Raw genomic sequence first — 21,617 nt, forward strand, 5'->3', positions numbered from 1 at the left:
TACGCACTCCCATCCTGCCCTTTTCTGTCTTGTCTATTACAAGCAAAAGACACAGTACAAATGTGTGGACACGTGCACACAGTGCTTGCTTTAGGGTGGTGCAACCAGTGGAGTTGCCCCTGGTGCGGACCTTGGGAGCACAGTGTTTAGATGTAACTTATGGGTTCACAAGCATCTGCTGCACAGTTTCCTGTGCTGGAACATGTGGTCAAAGTGGAATAAAGCTTTTTTTTCTCTTTCCTCTATTTTGTGTTTCTCTTTTCTTGACCCTTTTTAGTTTCCTTTACTGTTGTGCTGTTTTTTTCTCTTTTTCAGGTGTTGCGTTGCCCGGGTCCTGTCGGAGGAGTGTGATGAGTTGTGAGCCACCAAGTAAGTCCATATCATCCGCACAATTTGAAATAGTGAATTCCACTGAGCTAAAGGGACCCAGCCTCAGTCTACAGTGGCATTTAAAGCACTGAGTGCAACAAGGCCAATTTCTTTGGTCAATAAAATGTCCCTTCCTAGATCATTGGAAAAGGAATAGATGAATAATTTAAGTGAGTAGGGGAGTAAGTAACATTTAATAATTCATTAAAAGAATTACAAATATCTCACTATCATACCAGCCTGTTTCACAGAGAGTGTAAATTGAAAGTGTTGGCTGCTTCTGAAATCTGTGGCGCAATATATGTGCAACTTGAGTTTCTTTTTTAAATATGCACTATGTTTGCTCCCCCATCCTTGATTTCCAGTGATCCCAAGCTCCCGATCTGCATTGTTACACCACTATCAGAAATGCAACTCAAATGATTTCCTATCCTGTTTTTGTCAATACTTTCTTTGTGCAAAGTATAAGGTCATAAATATTTTTCTTTGTGTTCATTTACAATCTCTGACTCCGTTTCTACAGGTGACTGAAGCATGAACAGAAAAAAGTTTTACATTTAGTGAAAAACAACGAAAAGGATTTTTCAAGTAAAGTTAAAACATTCTGGATCTCTAGAGAAGAAACACATTCTATGTATCAGGAATGGTGAGGAACTTGGAGCGGAAGAAACTGGTGAATGTGAAAGTTGTCAAAATCCCTAAAGGAAACTGACCATAAATGTTTACTGAGTGTCAGTAACTGAGATTGAGGAGAACATTGGGCACAATTGATGCCCATGCAGTGCGCATGGGAATACTCAGTGTTGTATATTCGGTTTGATGGTTTATGAGAAAAGCTTTATAGACCCAAACCCTCCCCAACAGATCAGTATCCGTAGATGTGATGTGACAGAACTGTCAAGAAGACTAATATCCTTGGTTTACAATCGCAAGCTTTTGTTTCCATCTCCTGTGATTCAGAGGAGAGAAAACATTGTTTAAAAGAAAGTCATTGTAAATGCCCTTTCTCAGATGTCGTTACAGCAAAGACGCTGGATTATCATTTCCAATATAGGAAGATTTTTCCCCACCAAATCTGTCTCTTGGGTTGATCCGAGTGGTTTCCAAGTTTCCCAGACCTTCAAAGTCAATCATGTACATGCCTTAGCCTTAGCCGGTAGGTGTAAAAAGCATGTACTGGCACAGAAAGCTTAAAAGGGGCCAATGTTGCGTGATTGATAATACATAAAACCACCCAGGCATGCCCTAATCATCTGTCATTACTTGTGTGAACAAATACACTTAACAGGCAAACACTACACATCAAAGACCTCGTCTGTGCTTTTAAAACTCCTAAATCAAATGTGATAAACTGGAGTCACAAAATCACCAGGCATAACTTGGAGAAAATGAATCCACGAGGAGCATCTTAATAAACACAAGGGGCTCCTCAGTGAAAGTGTATAAGAGAAGTTAGATAGGTGTCTTTAAAGGTAGGAACATGATCTCCAGGTAAAAACTATAATTAGTTAAATACAAATGTTATGAAGATCATCTGCAGTGCATTTTATAAGTTAATGTTGAGTGTAACATAAACAAGTACAGACTCTGGAATCAGATTTAGTCTTAAGATGGCATGTATCCAGGAACAGACCCAAATTGGAGAAACAAACAACTTGAGTATGAGCAAAGAATGTGAAAGCAGCTTTAGTTTTCAATCCCCCCTCACTAAACACAAGAGAAATCACACTGGACAAAAACCCTACCAGTGCCCTGAATGCCAGAAAAGCTTCAGTCACAAATCTTCTCTCATGCAACATGTGAAAACCCACACTGGTCAAAAACCATTTCAGTGCTCCACGTGCCAAAAAAGCTTCAGTTATTGGCGTAGTCTGATTCGACATCAGGGAACTCATACTGGACAAAAAACTTATCAGTGCTCTGAATGCTGGAAAAGCTTCAGTCGGAAATCCAACCTTACTGTGCATGAAAGAACCCACACTGGGCATAAACCCTATCAGTGTTCTGAATGCCCAAAAAGGTTCCATCAGAAATTCAGTTTAACTGTACATGAGAGAGTCCATACTGGGCTCAAACTGTATCGGTGCTCTGAATGCCAGAAAAGCTTCAGTCGGAAAATAACTCTCACGAACCATGAGAGCACTCACACTGGGCAAAAACCTTATCAATGCATAGAATGCCATAAACAATTCGGTCTGAAATCCAGTTTAATGTATCATGAGAAAACCCACACTAGGCAAAAACCTTATCAGTGCTCTGAATGCTGGAAAAGTTTTATTCAGAAATCTGAGCTCTCTCGACATGAGAATACTCACACTGGACTAAAACCTTATCAGTGCTCTGAATGCTGGAAAAGCTTTATTCAGAAATCTGAGCTCTCTCGACATGAGAGAACTCACACTGGGCAGAAACCGTATCAGTGCTCTGAATGCCAGAAAAGCTTCAGTCAGAAATCCAACCTCACTGTACATGAAAGAACCCACACTGGGCAAAAACCTTATCAATGCAAAGAATGCCATAAACAATTTAGTCTGAAATCCATTTTAATTCATCACGAGAGAACCCACACTGGGGAAAAACCTTATCAGTGCTCTGAATGCTGGAAAAGTTTTATTCATAAATCTGAGCTCTCTCGACATGAGAATATTCACACTGGACTAAAACCTTATCAGTGCTCTGAATGCTGGAAAAGCTTTATTCAGAAATCTGAGCTCACTCGACATGAGAAAACTCACACTGGGTATAAACTGTATCAGTGTTCAGAATGCCAGAAAAGCTTCAGTCAGAAAATAAATCTCATTAGACATGAGAGAACTCACACTGGGCACTAACCTTCTTAGCTCTCTGAATACTGGAAAAGTTTCAGCCAGAAATCTAGTCTCACTCAACCTGCAAGAACTTACCGAGAAAAACCTTGTAATTTTTCTAAATGCCAGGGAAGTGTCTGCTGGAGATTCAATTTGATTCAACATGAAAATCAACAGCGTGAAAGAAAATTGTCAGTGCCCTCAATGTGACAAAAACTTCAGTTGTAATACAATGTGGGAGAATAAAATTTGCTCACTGTAAACCCTGGGGGGAAGTTTCAGAACCGCAAAACCTTCAGATGAAGCAGCCACAAAGAAATCAATCCATTGATTATCCTACAAACTCTACTGAGAAAAGCACACAGCGAGGCATGGAAATGCTTGTAATAACTTAATTCCTTAATAACTATTTGTGGCCTCATTCCGTTCAGTGTGTTTTGCTCCCTGAGTGTTTATAAGCCGTGGCTCGGACCCACAAAGTCCATTCGATCCTGAACTTTGAGGCCACGCCCCTTGGATCAAGAATCTAAGTAACCTCAAACTGTTTCCAGCCTTAATGAGCCTCAGCAGGAAGCTGCAGCAGGAGTCCCTTTGTCGTAGGTCTCTATGGGACCAACATCTGCTCATGTCTGTGCCACTTAGGGCCAATCATTGAGAAAAACTAAAGGTGATGGATGGACTGGTAGTTGATCTCAGTAACATCCCACCACATCATTCTCTAGTCTTTGTACCACTACAGACAGGGCCAACTCCATACAAACCATTCTTGGCCCCACCATAAATAGTCCTAATGACTTCTGTTCTGAGGGGACACGGCCTCGTATTACAAAGATCCACTTTATTGACCTCTTTCCATGTCCTTTTTGCTAGAAATGGAACCTGCTTCCTATCTGCTGAGGACAGTTTCACCAGCTTTACAATCACATCAGATACACCCAAGAGCCTAATCATAAACTACTATATGACTAAAATACAACAAAATGCTATTCACAAACTACGTGCGGTCATTCTACCTCTCCTATCTTTTTCTTTGTAGAGTTGTCTGCCTCGATTGCTTAGTTTCTGCACATGTATACTTTTGTGGAGCAAATGTGAGAGGGACAGAGGGGAGTGGATGTAAAATGTGTAATATTTATGAATAAAGGGGAGGGCTAAGGAAGGAGTAAGGAGGGATTTAGGGAATCACAAGCACTCACCCACAAATGAGTAAACCCATTGCTATTTATAAAACACAGCTCTAAAGTCACTACAGGCCTAATGTACGTAAAACAGTTCTAAATGTACTCCAGCTCAGAGCCGGAGTAAGGGCAACAACACATACGGCCATCCACTGGAATTGCAATATACTCCCATAAATAATAATGGAGCTACGGACATGAATTAAAACCCCGTAGGAAATCATGGTAAATTAAATATTTTAAATTAGTTAAAAATCTAAATAAAATAAATTCAATGGCAAAAAATATCTAAAAAGAAAACAAAACTCATTATTTTATAATGTTTTAATAACATCTGTTTGATTGAAACACTAATATAACATTCATTTTTAGAAAAGTATAATTACATTTGTTATAATTAATGCTCCTCATCACATTTTTTACAAAATTATTAATACATAATATAAATGTTAATTTAGGTGGGACACCTTTAATTGAACTTTAAAAAGAATATAATCTTCTATATTTTCAACTTGGGTGGAGTTTTCCCTGTGTAAAAAATATAAAGAATGTTTCAATTGTTCATTACACTTGAAAAAAATGTAATATTTTTATGTTAAATACAAATGGAACTTGTATATACTTTAAATATAGAACAAAGTAAGAAATGCTACAGTAATATTTTGTTTTTTAATTAGATATTTAATTCATTTTAAATGTAAAAAAAATTATTTAAAGATCTGTTTAAAAATCCAAACTAGGTAAGATCATCTTATTTTCCTATTATGTACTCAGAATTACTGAATTTCCTTACTTCTGTTCAGAGGGGACACATCCTTAAAAATGTATGTATAGAATTAATTCTTTTTTTTATTGTTGCAATATTTTTAAAATTAAAAGATTAAAATATGTTATCACAAACTAATGAAATTTAAAGTATATGTCATTTTACAGCATTCTTTTGAAGGTATATGTAGTTTTATAAGGCAAAACACATTATTTTATCTTTATTTTCTAACGGGTTCGATTTTTAGGTCTCTCCCTCCATTATTTTCTAAGGGACGGTTTTGCATTACCAGTGGTTGGCCATGTGTGGTGCTGCACCTTCTATTGCTCCACTTTGTATGTAGTAAGTTTCATTTGTAAATTTTACTCCACCTCTATTTAAGTGTGTGCAGACGTAGAAGTCCACACTTTTCAGTAACTTTATACTTGTAATGGTGAATAGCTAAAAGTAGCAAAGTTACTCTAAGAGCATCCTTGCATGTATAGATTACACACTGGTGTAAGATACATTTGTGAATAGCCTCGAGGCGTCCAACTCAACCTGAGAGTTTCATTTTTGTGGTAATGCTAAAGTGGACGCAGCACTTGGGCAGTTATTAGAGTGAATAGGATGATCCTGCGAAAACAACAGAGCACTCGTCTGATGTGTTTGTTTGGCTGAGGAGCAGCAACGAATATCTTGAAGTAATTTTCCTGGACCTGCTACTTCCCTCGGCCTCCTGAGGGACTCTTGTAGCAGCTATTTGATACTGTAGTAGTAGGATAAGGTACTTTCTCCATTTTGTTAACCATGTTATCATGATTTGATTTGATATGTACCCTTCTCCTCTTCCTATTACCTGAAGTTGTTGTATTTACCGGCACATTGGTGCTGAAATCTCATCTGCAGTTAACTGGTTCTGAGGGGCTTTTATTCTTATACGATGAACAGTTATTACTCTCGCTGTACGACTACAATGTAAGCAGCGAGAGCCCAAAATCTGAGATCCCTGCACCTTGAGCTGCCTTCATTGGTATTCTACCTTTACACGTGGATAACTGAAATATGGGTTTGAAGCGTTGATTGACCTTTGAACCTGTTGTGATGTAACTTGACGGTTACAAGTTTCATGTTTGAACCATCAGCGTGAGCTCCAGTACCCTGCTTGTTCTCATACCACAATCCGTACTTTCACTGGGATCATCAACCTTGAACCATCTCCATAACACGGAGCTCTGAAGACTTTCCAGCTGTTGTAACTGCCTGAAGTTTCACGCATTTTGATGGCCGTAAATTGTGGTTCAACTTGATGAACCAACTCTACTTTGTGTTCATTTTTAACTTCAAGCCACTTCTGTGCATCTCGTCAGCTTCTGGGACCGATTGAGTCCAAAACCTTGAAACAAATTCCAGTGATAATCATCACCAGAAACTGGACTTACTGGTGCCACCTTGAGCATGGCTAATGAGGACAAATACTATTGTGTATGTGGCTTCATCATTGAGTCAGTGGAGCTGCTTTTTGTTCTTAATTGTCTTTTTTTGTGGTTTCGAAGACAGAACTAACTGTGCCCTTTATTTCCTTTGGGACAGCTGTTTTGCTAATCAATAATCCTTAAAACACTGACCTGGTTTTGATTTTACTCCAGAGTAATTATTAAATATTACTGTTTATCTAAACTTGGTTTGAATGTTGAATTTCTTTGTCTCTTTAGCTTTTACTACATTGTATTGAAATTTGTGTCTTCCACTGTTTTGCTTTACTTTCAAGCATGGCCTTTTTGCTCAACCCACGTTACCAAAAGCGAGCTAAGGACACTTTAGTGAAAGACACATTTACCTTTTCTGACCAAAGTATTGGAACAGGAAAGCAGGCTGATTCCAGGAAGCAGACCATTGACCTGGAAAGGTTACTGTCTTAGGTGAAATCTGCACCGACTAGATGAAAAATGTAAAAACCATGAGGGGAGCTGTTTGCAGCTGTGTCCCCAGAATGTGAGAATGTCACCCTCTCTCAAACAGCTGATAGAACTAAAGATGCACCCTGCAGACATTCAGGTCTCAACAACTGAGACTGCCCACTCATATCATACAACAGTCACACTGTTACCTGAGTCACTTTACAGTGTACTGTGTACAAGCATTTTACAGAAACAAGTTGTGGTGTGCGTTGTGAACAGGGTGTCATCCCCCTCTGTATGTAAATGAGCTTCTGTGCCCAGACACCCGAGGCTCCCATCTCTTCTAGTGCAGATGATAATGTGAGCACTGTAACGTAATCACAAACGAGGACTGTATCAAGAAATAATATGCTTCCAAGTCACACAGCTGTGGTTATCTAGTTCGTTTTTGGTTTTCAATTTATGTTAAATTGCATCAATTTTCCAGTTACTTTTTTCTCAGTCCATCATTTTATATCACTCTTTGCGCTCCATCAATTAAACATACTACTAACATCATTCTCACACTCCTAATACTACTAACATCATGCTACTCTTCTGATACTACTATCAGCACTCTCCCACTACGGTAATACTACTGAAAGCACACCACTGTAGTATTAAGAGTGTGAGAGTGGTGTTAGTAGTATTAGAAGAGTGCTGTCTGTAGTATCAGAGGAGTGCTTTGCTGTCAGTAGTATTAAGAGTGTGAGGGTGATGTTAGTAGTATCAGAAGAGTGCTTTGCTGTCAGTAGTATTAAGAGTGTGAGAGTGATGTTAGTAGTGTAGAAGAGTGTTGTCAGTAGTGTTAGAAGAGTGGTGTGCTTTCAGTAGTATTACAGGAGTGTGAGAGTGCTGGTAGTATCAGAAGAGTGGCATGCTGTTAGTAGTATTAAGAGTGTGAGAGTGATGCTAGTAGTGTTAGAAGAGTGGTGTGCTTTCAGTAGTATTACAGGAGTGTGAGAGTGCTGGTAGTAGTTTCAGAAGAGTGCTGTGCTGTCCGTAGTATTAAGAGTGTGAGAGTGATGTTAGTAGTATTAGAAGAGTGCTGCCTGTAGTATCAGAAGAGTGGTTTGCTTTCAGTAGTATTAAGAGTGTGAGAGTGATGTTAGTAGTGTAGAAGAGTGTTGTCAGTAGTGTTAGAAGAGTGGTGTGCTTTCAGTAGTATTAGAGGATTCTGAGAATGCTAGTAGTAGTATTAGAAGAGTGCTGGTAGTAGTTTCAGAAGAGTGGCATGCTGTCAGTAGTATTAAGAGTGTGAGAGTGATGTTAGTAGTATTAGAAGAGTGCTGTTTGTAGTATCAGAAGAGTGGTTTGCTGTCAGCAGTATTAAGAGTGTAAGAGTGATGTTATTAGTATTAGAATGAGGAGTGCTGTCAGTAGTATCAGAAGAGTGGTTTGCCTTCAGTAGTATTAAGAGTGTGGGAGTGATGTTAGTAGTGTAGAAGAGTGTTTTCAGTAGTGTTAGAAGAGTGGTGTGCTTTCAGTAGTATTACAGGATTGTGAGAATGCTGGTAGTAGTATTAGAAGAGCGCTGTTTGTAGTATCAGAAGAGTGGTTTGCTGTCAGCAGTATTAAGAGTGTGAGGGTGATGTTATTAGTATTAGAATGAGGAGTGCTGTCAGTAGTGTTAGAAGAGTGATGTGCTTTCAGTAGTATTACGGGATTGTGAGAATGCTGGTAGTAGTATTAGAAGAGTGCTGTGTGTAGTATCAGAAGAGTGGTTTGCTGTCAGCAGTATTAAGAGTGTGAGAGTGATGTTAGTAGTATTAGAAGAGTGCTGTTTGTAGTATCAGAAGAGTGGTTTGCTGTCAGCAGTATTAAGAGTGTAAGAGTGATGTTATTAGTATTAGAATGAGGAGTGCTGTCAGTAGTATTAGAAGAGTGGTGTGCTTTCAGTAGTATTGCACGAGTGTGAGAGTGCTGGTAGTAGTATCAGAAGAATCGCATGCTGTTAGGAGTATTACAGGAGTAGAAGAAGTAAATGGGAATCCGGCATCTCTTTTAATCAATGAATGTGCTACCCGTTCCACAGTCAGACTGATGGGAGCGCCCAACCAACCCCGCCTGGGAAAGGATTCCAAGTTGTAGGCATTTCTAATAAACAACTAATAAGCTGCCAGCAAATGTTCCCGTACAAATTAGGTCAATGATGAATGGCCAGAAACTTAAACTTAAGATCCAGTTATTATGTTAGGGAATAACCTTGCAAAATTACTTGTGGCTTTTAGGGGAAGAGTCACAATTCATTATTCATTTTGTAGGTTTTGGTTTATGAAATTACATTTTGTTGCGCCATGTTTTCATGAATATTCATTGTGTGCTGTCATTTTTACCTCATCATGAAACATGTAAATAATGTTTTCTCTATGTCTAAAAAAAAGTATAAAATTACTGTTTTGGGATACTTGCTGCAATTGTCTTATTTTACCCTTTTCCTAAAGGCAGACTACATGTCAGTCCTCTTACTGATTTTGTACTTAAGAACTTTTCCTTGATTTTTAACTAAGCAGATTCTATGTCAGTTTGCTATTTGATATTATAGAAAAACGTTTTCTTATTTCTAAGCACACATTTGTTGTGGTGGTCTGTCAATTGACTTTACAGATAGAGCTATTGCTGATTCTGGCTTTTGATATACTTTAGAGGTTACCATTATGTGATTCTCCTGCAAATATTATGAAAATTATTTCTGTGACTGAGTAACCATGTTTATGTCTTCAGTAATTATTTGAAACCTTTAATATAGCTTTGAAGCTTGTTGAAGCTCCAAAGGCAAGGGCCTTTACCGAGGGAGCGGTCCTTTAATGGGCTGTATTACCTGCTACGGCTGACTATAAGGTCTTTACACTGTTTGCCCCATGAGGGCAGAATGTGTTAATTAATAAAACAACGGTGTCCCAGAGACCGAGGGGGTTGAAACACCTCCGGTACTCTGAAACCTTTGTTTCAAAGCTGTTGCTGTGAATGTTAACAGTTAACAGCCGCATGCGGGACCACGGTGGTTAATTGTGGAACATTCACAGCAATAGCTGTGGAAGGAGGCTGAAGTCAGACTCTGGTTCTCCTTGTGCTCGGTTGTTATGTAAATCCAGGACGGTTATTTGTAAAATGTGATGAAGTGTGATTGTCGTCTGATGCAAAATAATTTCTTTACTTCCTTTCAAGGTATTCAGGGATGACAGGAAGTGCAGCGTGGCTGCCACCCTTGGGGGAACCAAAAAAATAATTGTCAGGTAAGGATTCTTATAACTCTATTACTCCCTCTGTGCACTATTCTTGTTGTTATCAAACTTCTGATAATCACCTGATGGAGCCACATTCCTCCTGGAACATGTTGGGGGTTGTAGTGCAGGTCCAGTTCCTTTTTAGGTCAGTTTTGCCTAGCAGTTCCTTAACTATTATCACATTTGTCTCCTCCTCTACACCACGTGATGGTGGTTCACCCTGATTAGAGGTGCCATGCTGTTGCGCAGCTACTGAGTTTAGCAAGTGACTGTGATTTAAAAATGTTATTGAATCATTTTGTGTGTTCTAATGGGGCAATATTTTAAAAATATTAGGCGCTCTTCTGCTTTTTTTTTTCATCTCAGGGGGGTGGGGGCATGTGAGGGTCTTTTGCTCCTTTCCCGGTCCACCACGGCTCGCCAATTGTGTGGAAGGAAGTGAGTGTTTCACTGTTGCTTCTCTACTCCACTTCCTGTCCCAGATCGATGGGCAGTGCTCTAGTTGTTTCTGACTGGCCCAGCTATTTAATCTGAATGCCAGGCCGGACGCGCTGCAAATGCACGCAGCAGGCGCGCCAAAGACACGCCTGTCTGTGCCAAGTTTACGCCTTGTGCCAGGGACGGTGGCCTTTTTATTGTAGATCCTGATAAACCCCTTGTTTACGCAAGAGGACAGCTCTTGGAGTTTCAATGACAGAAGGATGTGCACTGCAGGTCGATGAACTGTGAGCATTGGGCTTTATGAGTGTAAGACAGTCATTCCATTTGCGGTAGCTAAAAAACCCAAGGGGACGTGTCAGCCCTACCCTTACCTATGAAACAGTCCTTTTCAGGGTATCTCCTGAGCGCCTGATCTCTGATTAAACATAGGGCAGAATTTAATGATTTTGTCTCCTTCCGTAGGCCTGATTGGGTATTTATTACTGAAACCTTGGCTAGACATTGCTCAGGGCCTGACCTGGTGGAGGCCATCCCCTCAGGGTATGCTCTGTCCAGACTTGATAAGGGAGGAAAGATGGGGGGTTTGGGAGTACTTTATAAAGACACCTTCTTGTGCTTCACAGAGGCCCTCACCACTCCCTCAGATCCCTATCAGGCCCTATATTTCTCCTTTAAGATCCTACCCACTGATAGTTTTGTGGGAGTGGTCACCTTCCGGCCTCCCGGACCCAGAGGAATGTTTAATCTCTACGTGAGACCGCTGGCTGAGGTCGTCAAGCAATGGGGCATGACTATGGTCTCATATGCTGACGACACTCAGCTAGCGGTTACGATCAGCGGGGATGTGGACCGGGATGCCCCCAGGTTTCAGAGTGGACTTAGGGCGGTGGCGAGCTGGATGAAGAACAACTGTCTCCAGCTCAACGCTAAGAAAACAGAGATCATGATCGTCGGCAAGAGATCGGAGCTATGGGGGGACAGGTGGTGGCCTATGGAGCTGGGGCCGGCCCCCCTTCCGGTCACGGAATTAAAGAACTTAGGAGTATGGATGGATCCCTCCCTCAGCTACGTTGGCCACACGAAGAAAATCGCGGCCTGTTGCTTTGGTATCTTACGGTCGCTTCGCCCTGTTTTGAAGTTCTTTGACCATCGCACCAGGCAGCTGATAGTCCAGGCTACAGTGTTATCTCGCCTGGACTATGCCAGCTCTCTTCTTGCAGGGTCCAATGTGGCTGAGGTTACCCGCTTCCAACGCGTCCAGAACGCTGCGGCGAGAGCTATTGTTGGCCTACCCCGTACTTGTTCTGTCTCCAGCACATTGAGATCACTGCACTGGTTGCCTATCAGGGCCAGAATTCAGTTTAAAGTGCTGTGTATGGCGTTCAAGATTTTGAGGGGGGTAGGTCCCCCTATTCTTGCGGACCTTCTGTCTTGGTATGTGCCTACTCGGCCCCTGAGATCCATGGGTCATGCACTTACTGTGATTCCCCGATACAGACTGTGTCGGGTCGGTGGCCGTTCTTTCCGGGTCAGAGCAGCCGAGCTCTGGAACTCCCTTCCTGTAGAGATGCGACTGTTAGATGATCTTTTAGTCTTTCGTAAAGCCTTAAAAACCTTTTTGTTTTAATAAATTCACTTTCCTCCTTTCTGTTGTGTTTCCTGTGGTGTTGCATTTTTACCTGCCATGCGCCTGGACGCCCCTTAGCTGGGGCAGCAGTGCGCATTACAAATGTATGTAACATAACATAACATAACTTCAGCAATCGGATTGTGCCTTATTTGGCTAGATCCAATGTTACTCTTTTGGGTGATTTTAACTTCCATTTGGAGAAAACTCTGCTCTGAAATGCAGGTTTTCCTGGAAGCTATGGACTCCTGCGGCCTTCCTCAGCTGGGGAGGAGCCCCTCTCATACGGCGGGACACATTCTGGACGGGATCTTTTCTAACGATCCGAGGATAGAGGTGAATGATCCTATCCCACTCCCTTGGTCTCATCATTACGCCATTCAATTTTTTCTGCGAATTGCAGAATCCCACCCAGATCCTAATTTTAAAAACAGGGTGGAGATGAAGAGAAACCTTAGCCGCATAAATAAGGAGGGTCTTCTAATTAAGCTTAGTAATTATTGCTGTCTCACCCACCTGGATGTTAACTCAATCTTTGATGATTTTTCCAACTGGCTCTTGGCGGCTCTGGACTCTCTTGCCTCTCTTAAGGAGCTTTATGTGGCCAGAAAACGCCCTTCGGCACCCTGGTTCACCAAAAGATTGAGAAACCTTAGGCAGGTATGCCGACGGCAGGAAAAAATATGGCGCTGTGAGCTTATCCCAGCCGAAAGGGACCTGCATAAACTCAGATTGAAGGAATACAGGCTAGCTATTAATGAGGAAAAGGTTATCTACTATTCCAAGATGACGGAATCCATCAAATCCCAGAGGGAACTCTTCACTGTGATTAATTCCCTCCTAGCCCCCTCGGCTTCTGCCAACACCGAGGTCTCCCAGGAACTATGTGATAAAAAGGCATGCTTTTGTATGACAAAATCAAGGACATATATTCCTCCCTGGAGATATCGAATGTCGGAGGGTCAAAGGCCGACGGTCCTTCGGATTCTCTGGTAGCTCCTCCAAAGGATTGATGATTGAGCGCCTTTCACCCCATACTTCAAGAAGGCATGGAGCGGATGTTAAGGGGAATTAGATCTGGCTCCCCCACGGAGGCCTGTCCCCTGAAGATCCTGAAACTACGAATGGAGGCTATTGTTCCTACTTTGTCCGTAGTTCTTAATGCCGTTATTACTTCTGGTACAAAAGGGGGTGGTGCTGGACGGAGCATCTGAACCAATCAAACACTCACACTCAGTCAACAGATCTGGGTTTGATCCATCACCGTTCTTTAGCCCACTCTGCCACCCCAGTTCAGACATGGTCATATGCAAATCAGTCTGACCCTGTGCCTCATGCGAACAGTCCAGCCCGAAGTTTTTACTTCTGGCCAGTATCCCACTGCCTGCAAAACAGCCATGGTTAAACCTCTCTTAATGAAGCCCTCTCCTCTCTAGATCCGGCGGAACTAAAGAACTACCGGCCTATTTCCCTGTTGCCCGTCCCAGCTAAAATCTTGGCGAACTACCTGAACCTCCATCTTAGCACCTATCCAGACGGCGTTAACCGTTGTTTTTAACAACATTCGACAACAGGTCGACACAAGTCACACCCCCTTACTGACCCTTCTGGACCTAACGGCAGCCTTCTATACTATCTCTCCCCTTAGATTGGCTGGGAGGCTCCGGGAAATAGGGATTGAGTGTTCTGCCCTTATTTTGCTTACAACTTTCCTCACGGAACAGGCGTCAAGAGTTACAATGGGTGAATTCCTTTCTTCTCCTAAACGGCTGTTCTGCGGAGTTCCCCATGGATCCTCGTTGAGTCCAACCCTTTTAACCTTTATGTAGCCCCGCTTGCCTGGGTTGTAAGATCTTTTGGCCTAGAAGTGTTATCCTATGCTGATGACACTCAAATCCTGATTAGCATCACTGAGAGTGTTGAAGCTTCAGCAGCAAATTTTAAAAGCTGCATGCAGGCGGTAGCTGCATAGATGGTAGAGAACTATCTAAGACTCAATGGGGATAAAACTGAGATTTTACTTTTCGGAGACAATCAGGAGATTTGGTCCAGGGCCTGGTGGCCAGATGCGCTTGGATCTTGCCCTGGCCCTGGCCTCAGTGCCAAAAATCAAGGCATCAGAGTTGATACCTCCCTCTCCTTGGGCCCCCAAATAAATAGAACAGTCTCCTACACCGACTCCAACTTGTGCAGAATGCTGCTGGCAGGCTGGTGATGGGCCTTGCTAAATTCTACTCTGTTGCAGCTACCATCAAGAGCCTTCATTGGCTTCCTTTGGGTCAGAGAATTGAGTTTAAAGTCCTGTGTTTGGTGCACAAGGTCTTTTACAATATGTGATCAGAAGGCATTAAAAAACTGTTTTGGTGATATGTCCCTGGTAAGCAGTTAAGATCTTCCAGCAAGAATTTGGTGACTGTGCCTGGATTCAGGAAATCTAGATGGGGGGAGGTCCTTTTCGCTGGCTATTGAACTCCCTTCTTCTTTCAATTTCGATTCTGGAAACGTATTCCTCATTCCGTAAGGCCTTGAAGACCTGGCTCTTTACCAATACGAATCTGTAATCCCTGTATCTATGGACACCCCTGATCATGATCCCTATCCGGAGCGCCTTGATGCCCCTGGGCTAAGTTTGCTCCCTCTGTCTGTTCTTTCGGCATCTTTCATCTCTGGATCTGACTTTCATCTCTTTGCGTCCTCCCATCCTACCCTTTTCTGACTTGTCTACTACAAGCAAAAGACACAGTACATGTGGGCTTGCTTTAGGGTGGTGCGACCGGTGGCACTGTGTTTAGAAGTAACTTATGTGTTTACAAGCATCTGCCGCAGAGTTTCCTGTGCCGGACCCCTGTGGTAAAAGTGGAAGATAGCCTTTTTTCTCTTTCCTCTGTTTTGTGTTTTTCTTTTCTTGACCCTTTTTGGTTTCCTTTACTGTTGTGCTATTCAATAAAATGTCGGTTCCTAGATCACTGGAAAAAGGATTTGATTAACAGTCAAGGTTGGCAGGGGAGTAAATAACATCTAATAATTCATTAAAAGTATTACAAATATGTAAATGTAAATGTATAGGCATTTATATAGCGCACTACTTACCCGTAGGGTCCCAAGGCGCTACAACCGCTGCGAAACCCTTCCTGGCTTCCCTGAGAGATGGTCCCTTAATGGGTATCTCCAGGGTGAGACCAGGCATCCCCGGCGGTCTGGTGAGGCCGTTAGTGAAGATGAGGCAAGCTAATGCCCAGAGTTGCCGAGTGTGATCGCTGATCAGAGTGGGCACCGAGGCGAGAGAATTATCGAGTCCGCTGACCCTGGTCCAGAAACCTGCCGCACCGGGAATCGAACCCTGGTCCCGGGCCGTCCTCTGCTCTCGGGTCTGCCGCCTCTAACCAGTGAGCCACACTACTTCACTAATATCACACTATGACGCCAGCCGTTGCCACAGAAGTTGCAATTTGATAGTGTTGTCTGCTTCTGAGAATCTGTGTTTCTTTCTTAAATATTCACTTCTTTTGCTCTCACATCCTTGATTTCCAGTGATCCCAAGGTCTCTGTTTCACCACTATCAGAAATGCAGCTCAAACTGATTTCCTATCTTGTTTTTGTTAATACTTTCTTTGTGCAAAGTATAAGGTCACAAATATTTTTTCTTTGTGTTCATTTACAATTTTTAACCCCATTTCTACAGGTGACAGAAGCATGAAGACAAAAAAGAAGGTTTAAATTTAGTGAAATACAACGAAAAGGAATACTTCAAGGAAAGTAAAGACATTCTCGAGCTCTAGAGAAGAAACACCTTCTATGTGGCAGGAATGGTGAGAATGTTGGAGCGGAAGAAACTGGTGAATGTGAAAGTTGTCAAATCCCTAAAGTAAAATGATCATATATATTAACCAAGTGTCAGTAACTGAGATTGAGGAGAACATTGGCCACAATTGGTCCCCACCCAGTGCACTTGAGAAAACTCAGTGCTGTGAATTCTGTTTGATGGCTTATGAGAAATGCTTTGGAGACCTAAACCCTCCCCAACAGATCAGTATCCGTAGATGTGATGTGATGTGACAGAACCGTCAAAAAGACTAATATCCTCGGTTTACAAGCGCAAGCTTTTGTCTCTGTCTCCTAGAGACGAGAGGAGAAAAAAGATTGTTTAAAAGGAAGTCAATGTAAATACGCTTTCTCAGATGTCGTTACAGCAAAGATGCTGGATTATCATTTCCAATATACAAAGCTTTCCCCACCAACTCTTGGGTTGATCCGAGTGGTTTCAGAGTGTCCTGTACCTCCAAAGTGGATCATGTACCTGTCTTAGCCACTTAGCAAAAAAGCATATACTGACAGAAAGTATAAAAGGGGCCAGTGTTACGCTGTTGATAATTCATAACCCACCCTGGCATGCCCTAATCATCTATCATTACTTGTATGAACAAACATACCTAACAGGCAAACACTAAACCCCAAGGACCTTATCAGTGCTTTTAAAACTCCTAAATCAAATGTGATAAACTAGAATCACTAAATGAGACTAATTAAACTAGAGAGAATTTACCCGGGCATAACTTGGAGAAAATGAATCCATGAGAGGCCTCTTAATCAATACAAGGGGCTCCTCAGTGAAAGTTAATTAGACAAGTTAGATCGGTGCCTTTAGAGATAGGAAGTTAATGTTGAGTTGTAACATAAACAAGTACACGATCCGAAATCAGATTCAGTCTTAACCCCTTAAGTGCTGCTGACGGCCAATGGTCGTCAGCAGCGCTACCTCCCCAGTGCTGCGCACGACCATTGAACGTCCATTCAGCACTAGTTCTAATGGACAGCGCAGCACTGGGGAGGAATGTGTAATAGCAGCTATGAGGTTAAGATGGCATGTATCCAGGAACAAACCCAACTTGGAGAAACAAACAACTCGAATAAGAGCAATGAATGTGAGAACAGCTTTAGTTATCAATCCCACCTCACTAAACATGAGAAAACTATCGTTGGACGAAAACCGTATCAGTGTCCTGAATGCCAGAAAGGCTGCACTCGCAAATATAACCTTACGGTACATGAAAGACCCCACACTGAGCATAACCCCTATCAGTGTCCAGAATGCCAGAAAAGCTTCAGTCATAAATCTAGTGTTGTTATACACGCAAGAACCCACACTGGACGAAAACCATATCAGTGCTCCTCATGCCAAAAAAGCTTCAGTTTTAGTGGTAGTCTGATTAAACATCAGAGAACTCACACTGGACAAAAAACTTATCAGTGCTCTGAATGCTGTAAAAGCTTCAGTAGCAAATCCACTCTAACTGTACATGAAAGAACCCACACTGGGCATAAACCGTATCAGTGCTCTGAATGCTGTAAAAGCTTTAGTCAGAAAAGCAGCCTTACGGTACATGAAAGAACCCATACTGGGCATAAACCGTATCAGTGCTCTGAATGCTGTAAAAGCTTCAATCAAAAAGGCCACCTTACTAAACATGAAAGGACCCACACTGGGCATAAACCGTATCAGTGTTCTGAATGCCAAAAAGGTTTCTATTACAAATTTGGTTTAACTCAACATGAGAGAATCCATACTGGGCTCAAACCGTATCAGTTCTCTGAATGCCAGAAATCAGGTTTAAATGTACATCAGAGAATCCATACTGGGCTCAAACCCTATCAGTGCTCTGAATGTCAGAAAAGCTTCAGTCATAAAATAACTCTCACTCACCCTGAGAGAACTCATACTTGGCAAAAACCTTATCAGTGCTCTCAATGCCGGAAAGGATTCAGTCAGAAATCCAACGTTACTAAGCATGAAAGAACCCACACTGGGCTCAAACCGTGTCAGTGCTCTGAATGCCAAAAAAGCTTCAGATTGAAAGTCTCACTAGACATGAGAGAACCCACACTAGACAAAAACTATATCGGTGTTCTGAATGCCGGAAAGGATTCAGCTGGAAATCCAACCTTACTGTGCATGAAGGAACCCACACGGGGCTCAAACCGTATCAGTGCTCTGAATGCCAAAAAAGCTTCAGATTGAAAGAAAGTCTAACTAGACATGAGAGAACCCACACTGGACAAAAACCGTATCGGTGCTCTGAATGCTGGAAAGGATTCAGTTGCAAATCCAACCTTACTGTGCATGAAAGAACTCACATTGGACAAAAACCTTATCAGTGCTCTGAATGCTCGAAAAGCTTCAGTCGGAAATCCAGCCTTACTGTACATGAAATAACCCACACTGGGCATAAACCGTATCAGTGTTCTGAATGCCAGAAAAGCTTCAGTCATAAAGCAACTCTCACTACACATGAGAGAACTCACACTGGGGGAAAAACCGTCTTAGCTCTCTGAATGCTGGAAAAGTTTCAGCCGGAAATCTGGTCTCACTCAACCTGCGAGAACTTACCTGGAAAACCTTGTCATTGTTCTAAATGCCTGGGAAGTGTCTGCTGGAGATTCAGGTTGATTCAACAATAGAGAACCCACAACGTGAAAGAAAATTATCTGTGCTCTCAATGTGACAAAAACTTCAGTTGTAAATGTAACCTTACCACAGAGGAAAGACAATGTGGTAGAATAAAAGGTGCTCACTGTAAACCCTGAGGAGGAGCTTTCAGCCTCGCAAAACATTTACATGAAGCAGCCACAAAGACTCCACTCCATTGATTGTCCAACAAACTGTCTACTCAGAAAAGAACACAGCGTGGGATGGAAATACTTGAATTAACCTCATTCCTTTGTTACTATTTGTGGCCTCATTCCGTTCAGTGTGTTTTGTTCCCTGAATGTTTATTAGCAATGACTGACCCACAAAGTCCATTGGATCCTGAACTTTGAGGCCACGCCCCCAAGGGTCTGGAATGCATGTAACCTCAAACTGTTTCCAGCCTTAATGAGCCTCACCAGGGGGCTGCAGCAGGAGTCCCTTTGTCGTAGGTCTCTAAGGGGCCAACGTCTGCTCATGCCTGTGCCACGTAGGGCTGATCATTGAGAAAAACTAAAGGTGATGGATGGACTTAGTTAATCTCGGCACCATCCCGCCACATTATTCTCTAGTCTTTGTGTAACTACAGACAAGGTCAGCCATATGCAAACCATTCGTGGCCCCATCCTAAATAGTCCTAATGACTTCTGTTCCAAAAGGACACAGCCTCGTATTACAAAGATCCACACGAGTGCCCTCTTTCCATCTTCTTTTTGTTTCAAATGGAACCTGCTATCCCCTTAACCGTGCCTCAGGCCTGCCATGTTCCATGCTTTGGCTCTTATCATCAACCTTGAACCATCTCCATAACTTGGAAGCGCCGAAGAATTTGCAGCTATTGTAACTGCTTGAAGTTTCCCGCATTTTGATGGCCGTGGATTCAGGTTCAACTTGATAGCCCAACTCTACTCTGTGGGAATTTTGCACTTCAAGCCACTTCTGTGCAGCTCGTCACCTTCTGACACTGATTCAGCCAAAAACCTTGCTTCAAATTGCAGTGTTAATCATCACCAGAGACTAAACGTGTCTTTGTCCTCTCGAGCATAGCTACCAAAGTCAGCTACAATTTTGTAGGTGACTTCCTGATTGATTCAGTGGATCTGCTTTTTTTTTATTCATTTACCTTATTATTTGGTTTTGACAGTGGTTTTGCTAATTAGTAATCCTTAAATCACAGCCCACCTTTAGATTTTGCTTCTGAATAATTATTAAATATTCTTTTTGATCTAAACTTGGTTTGAATCCTAAAATTCCTTCTCTATTTTTAATACACTATTGAAATTTGTGACTTCCACTGTTTTTCTTTACCTTTGAGCGTGCCTTAGGCCATACTGCTCAAGCCACGTTACCAAAAGCGTGCTAAGAACACTTGGTAGAAGACACATTTACCTTTGCTGACCAAAGTTTGGGAAAATCAAAGCAGGCTGACTACAGAAAGCACACTAAGGTTACTCTCTTAGGTGGCATCTGCACCAACTGTAGATGCAAAAAGTAAAGATTATCAGTTAAGCTGTTGGTATCTGTGCCACAAGAATTTGAGACTGCCACCCTCTCAGTCTCAAACAGTTGAAAGAGCTAAAGATGCACCCGTCACAGATTCATATCTCAGCAACTAAGACTGCTCGATGCTGCCATACAACACTCACACTGTTACCTGTATCACAATCTCTGTGCAATGTACAAACCTTCACATAAACAAGTTGTGCTGTGTGTTGTGAACAGGCTCTGACCCCCTCCCCCCTTTGTATGTAAATGAGATTCTGTGATCAGACACCCCAGGCCCCCTTTTCTTCTAGTGCGGGTGAAAATGTGAGAACTGTAACAAGATCACAAACAAGGGCTGTATTGAGAAATAATCATCTTCCAAAGTCACACAGTAGTTTGTAGTTCTTCAGTCTTTTAAATGTACATCCACCCAGCATGTTCCAAGGTAGAGTAAAGTTTGCGAAGCTCAACTCTCTTGTTGTCCGCTCCCCAGATTAAGTCCGTAAGAACCGAAACAGAGTCCAATTTCCTGAAAAAGCGCCAGGGCAGGTAAACTAGAGGGGCAGAGAAGCAGTATAAATGTATTAACAGCATTTTTGCAACTTCCACTCTACCCATGGAGATGCAAACATTGAACATCATCTAAGTTGCCCTGTATAAGTTCTTCGTCAGTGTGGTAAGTTCACCGCTTAATACCTGAAGATGTCAAGGTGCCAACCCAGTGCTAATTGGGGCAGCACTTCCTGTTCTAAGTTGTGAGTTTACGCATGGGATATAAGCTAGATTTGGTCCAATTTAGCCTCAGTCCAGAATCCCTACCAAAATCATCTAGAACCTCCATCACCTGCAGTAGATACGCATACACGTACCTGAGGTACACAAATGCATCATCAGCATACAGTGAAATGACCTCCCAATTTGGCCCACTTGGTATACCGACTGCTGGGTGCTGTGAACGAAACAAGCCAGCGAACAGGTCCATGACTAGGGCGAAAGTAATTGACAGCGGGCATCTTTGCCACATGCTACAAAAGAAACTGAGATCTCTGCCTGTCCGGATGCGGGCCAGCGATTTATCCAGTGCAGTATTTCTGCACCTAGTTTCATGCACATCAGCACTTTCATTAAATAAAACTACTCCGGGTGTAGAAGGCCTTCTCTATATCTAGTGAGAGTGCTGTTTATGGAGGCAAATTCTTGAAGATTCTTTTCCATCAGCTGCAGAGGCGTCATAGGTTTAGACACATTTTTCTCCCAGGTACGAAACCATTCTGGTCTTGGTGCCAATGTAGAGAGGCAGGGGAGCAACCTGTTTGCAAGGACCTTCCTGCGAAT

The 21,617-nt window shown here is 42.3% G+C and overlaps 1 protein-coding gene and 1 pseudogene across 1 annotated transcript; both read left to right on the forward strand.

Moving 5' to 3' along the window:
- Positions 1-1,726: 1,726 nt before the first annotated feature.
- Positions 1,727-3,200, forward strand: LOC147737278 (uncharacterized). The gene has a single exon (XM_086924222.1). The coding sequence runs from the start codon at positions 1,980-1,982 to the stop codon at positions 3,198-3,200; it is 1,221 nt and encodes a 406-aa protein (XP_086780348.1). The 5' UTR covers positions 1,727-1,979.
- A 13,992-nt stretch (positions 3,201-17,192) lies between these two features.
- Positions 17,193-18,664, forward strand: LOC147737279 (uncharacterized; annotated as a pseudogene).
- Positions 18,665-21,617: the final 2,953 nt, after the last annotated feature.

This window comes from Lissotriton vulgaris, chromosome 1_1 (genome assembly GCF_964263255.1).
Source record: "Lissotriton vulgaris chromosome 1_1, aLisVul1.2, whole genome shotgun sequence".
In the NCBI taxonomy this organism is placed as follows: domain Eukaryota; kingdom Metazoa; phylum Chordata; class Amphibia; order Caudata; family Salamandridae; genus Lissotriton; species Lissotriton vulgaris.

Excerpts from the sequence above, each read along its gene's own strand:
- LOC147737278 (XM_086924222.1), top strand. The coding sequence starts at position 1,980 with ATGGCATGTATCCAGGAACAGACCCAAATTGGAGAAACAAACAACTTG.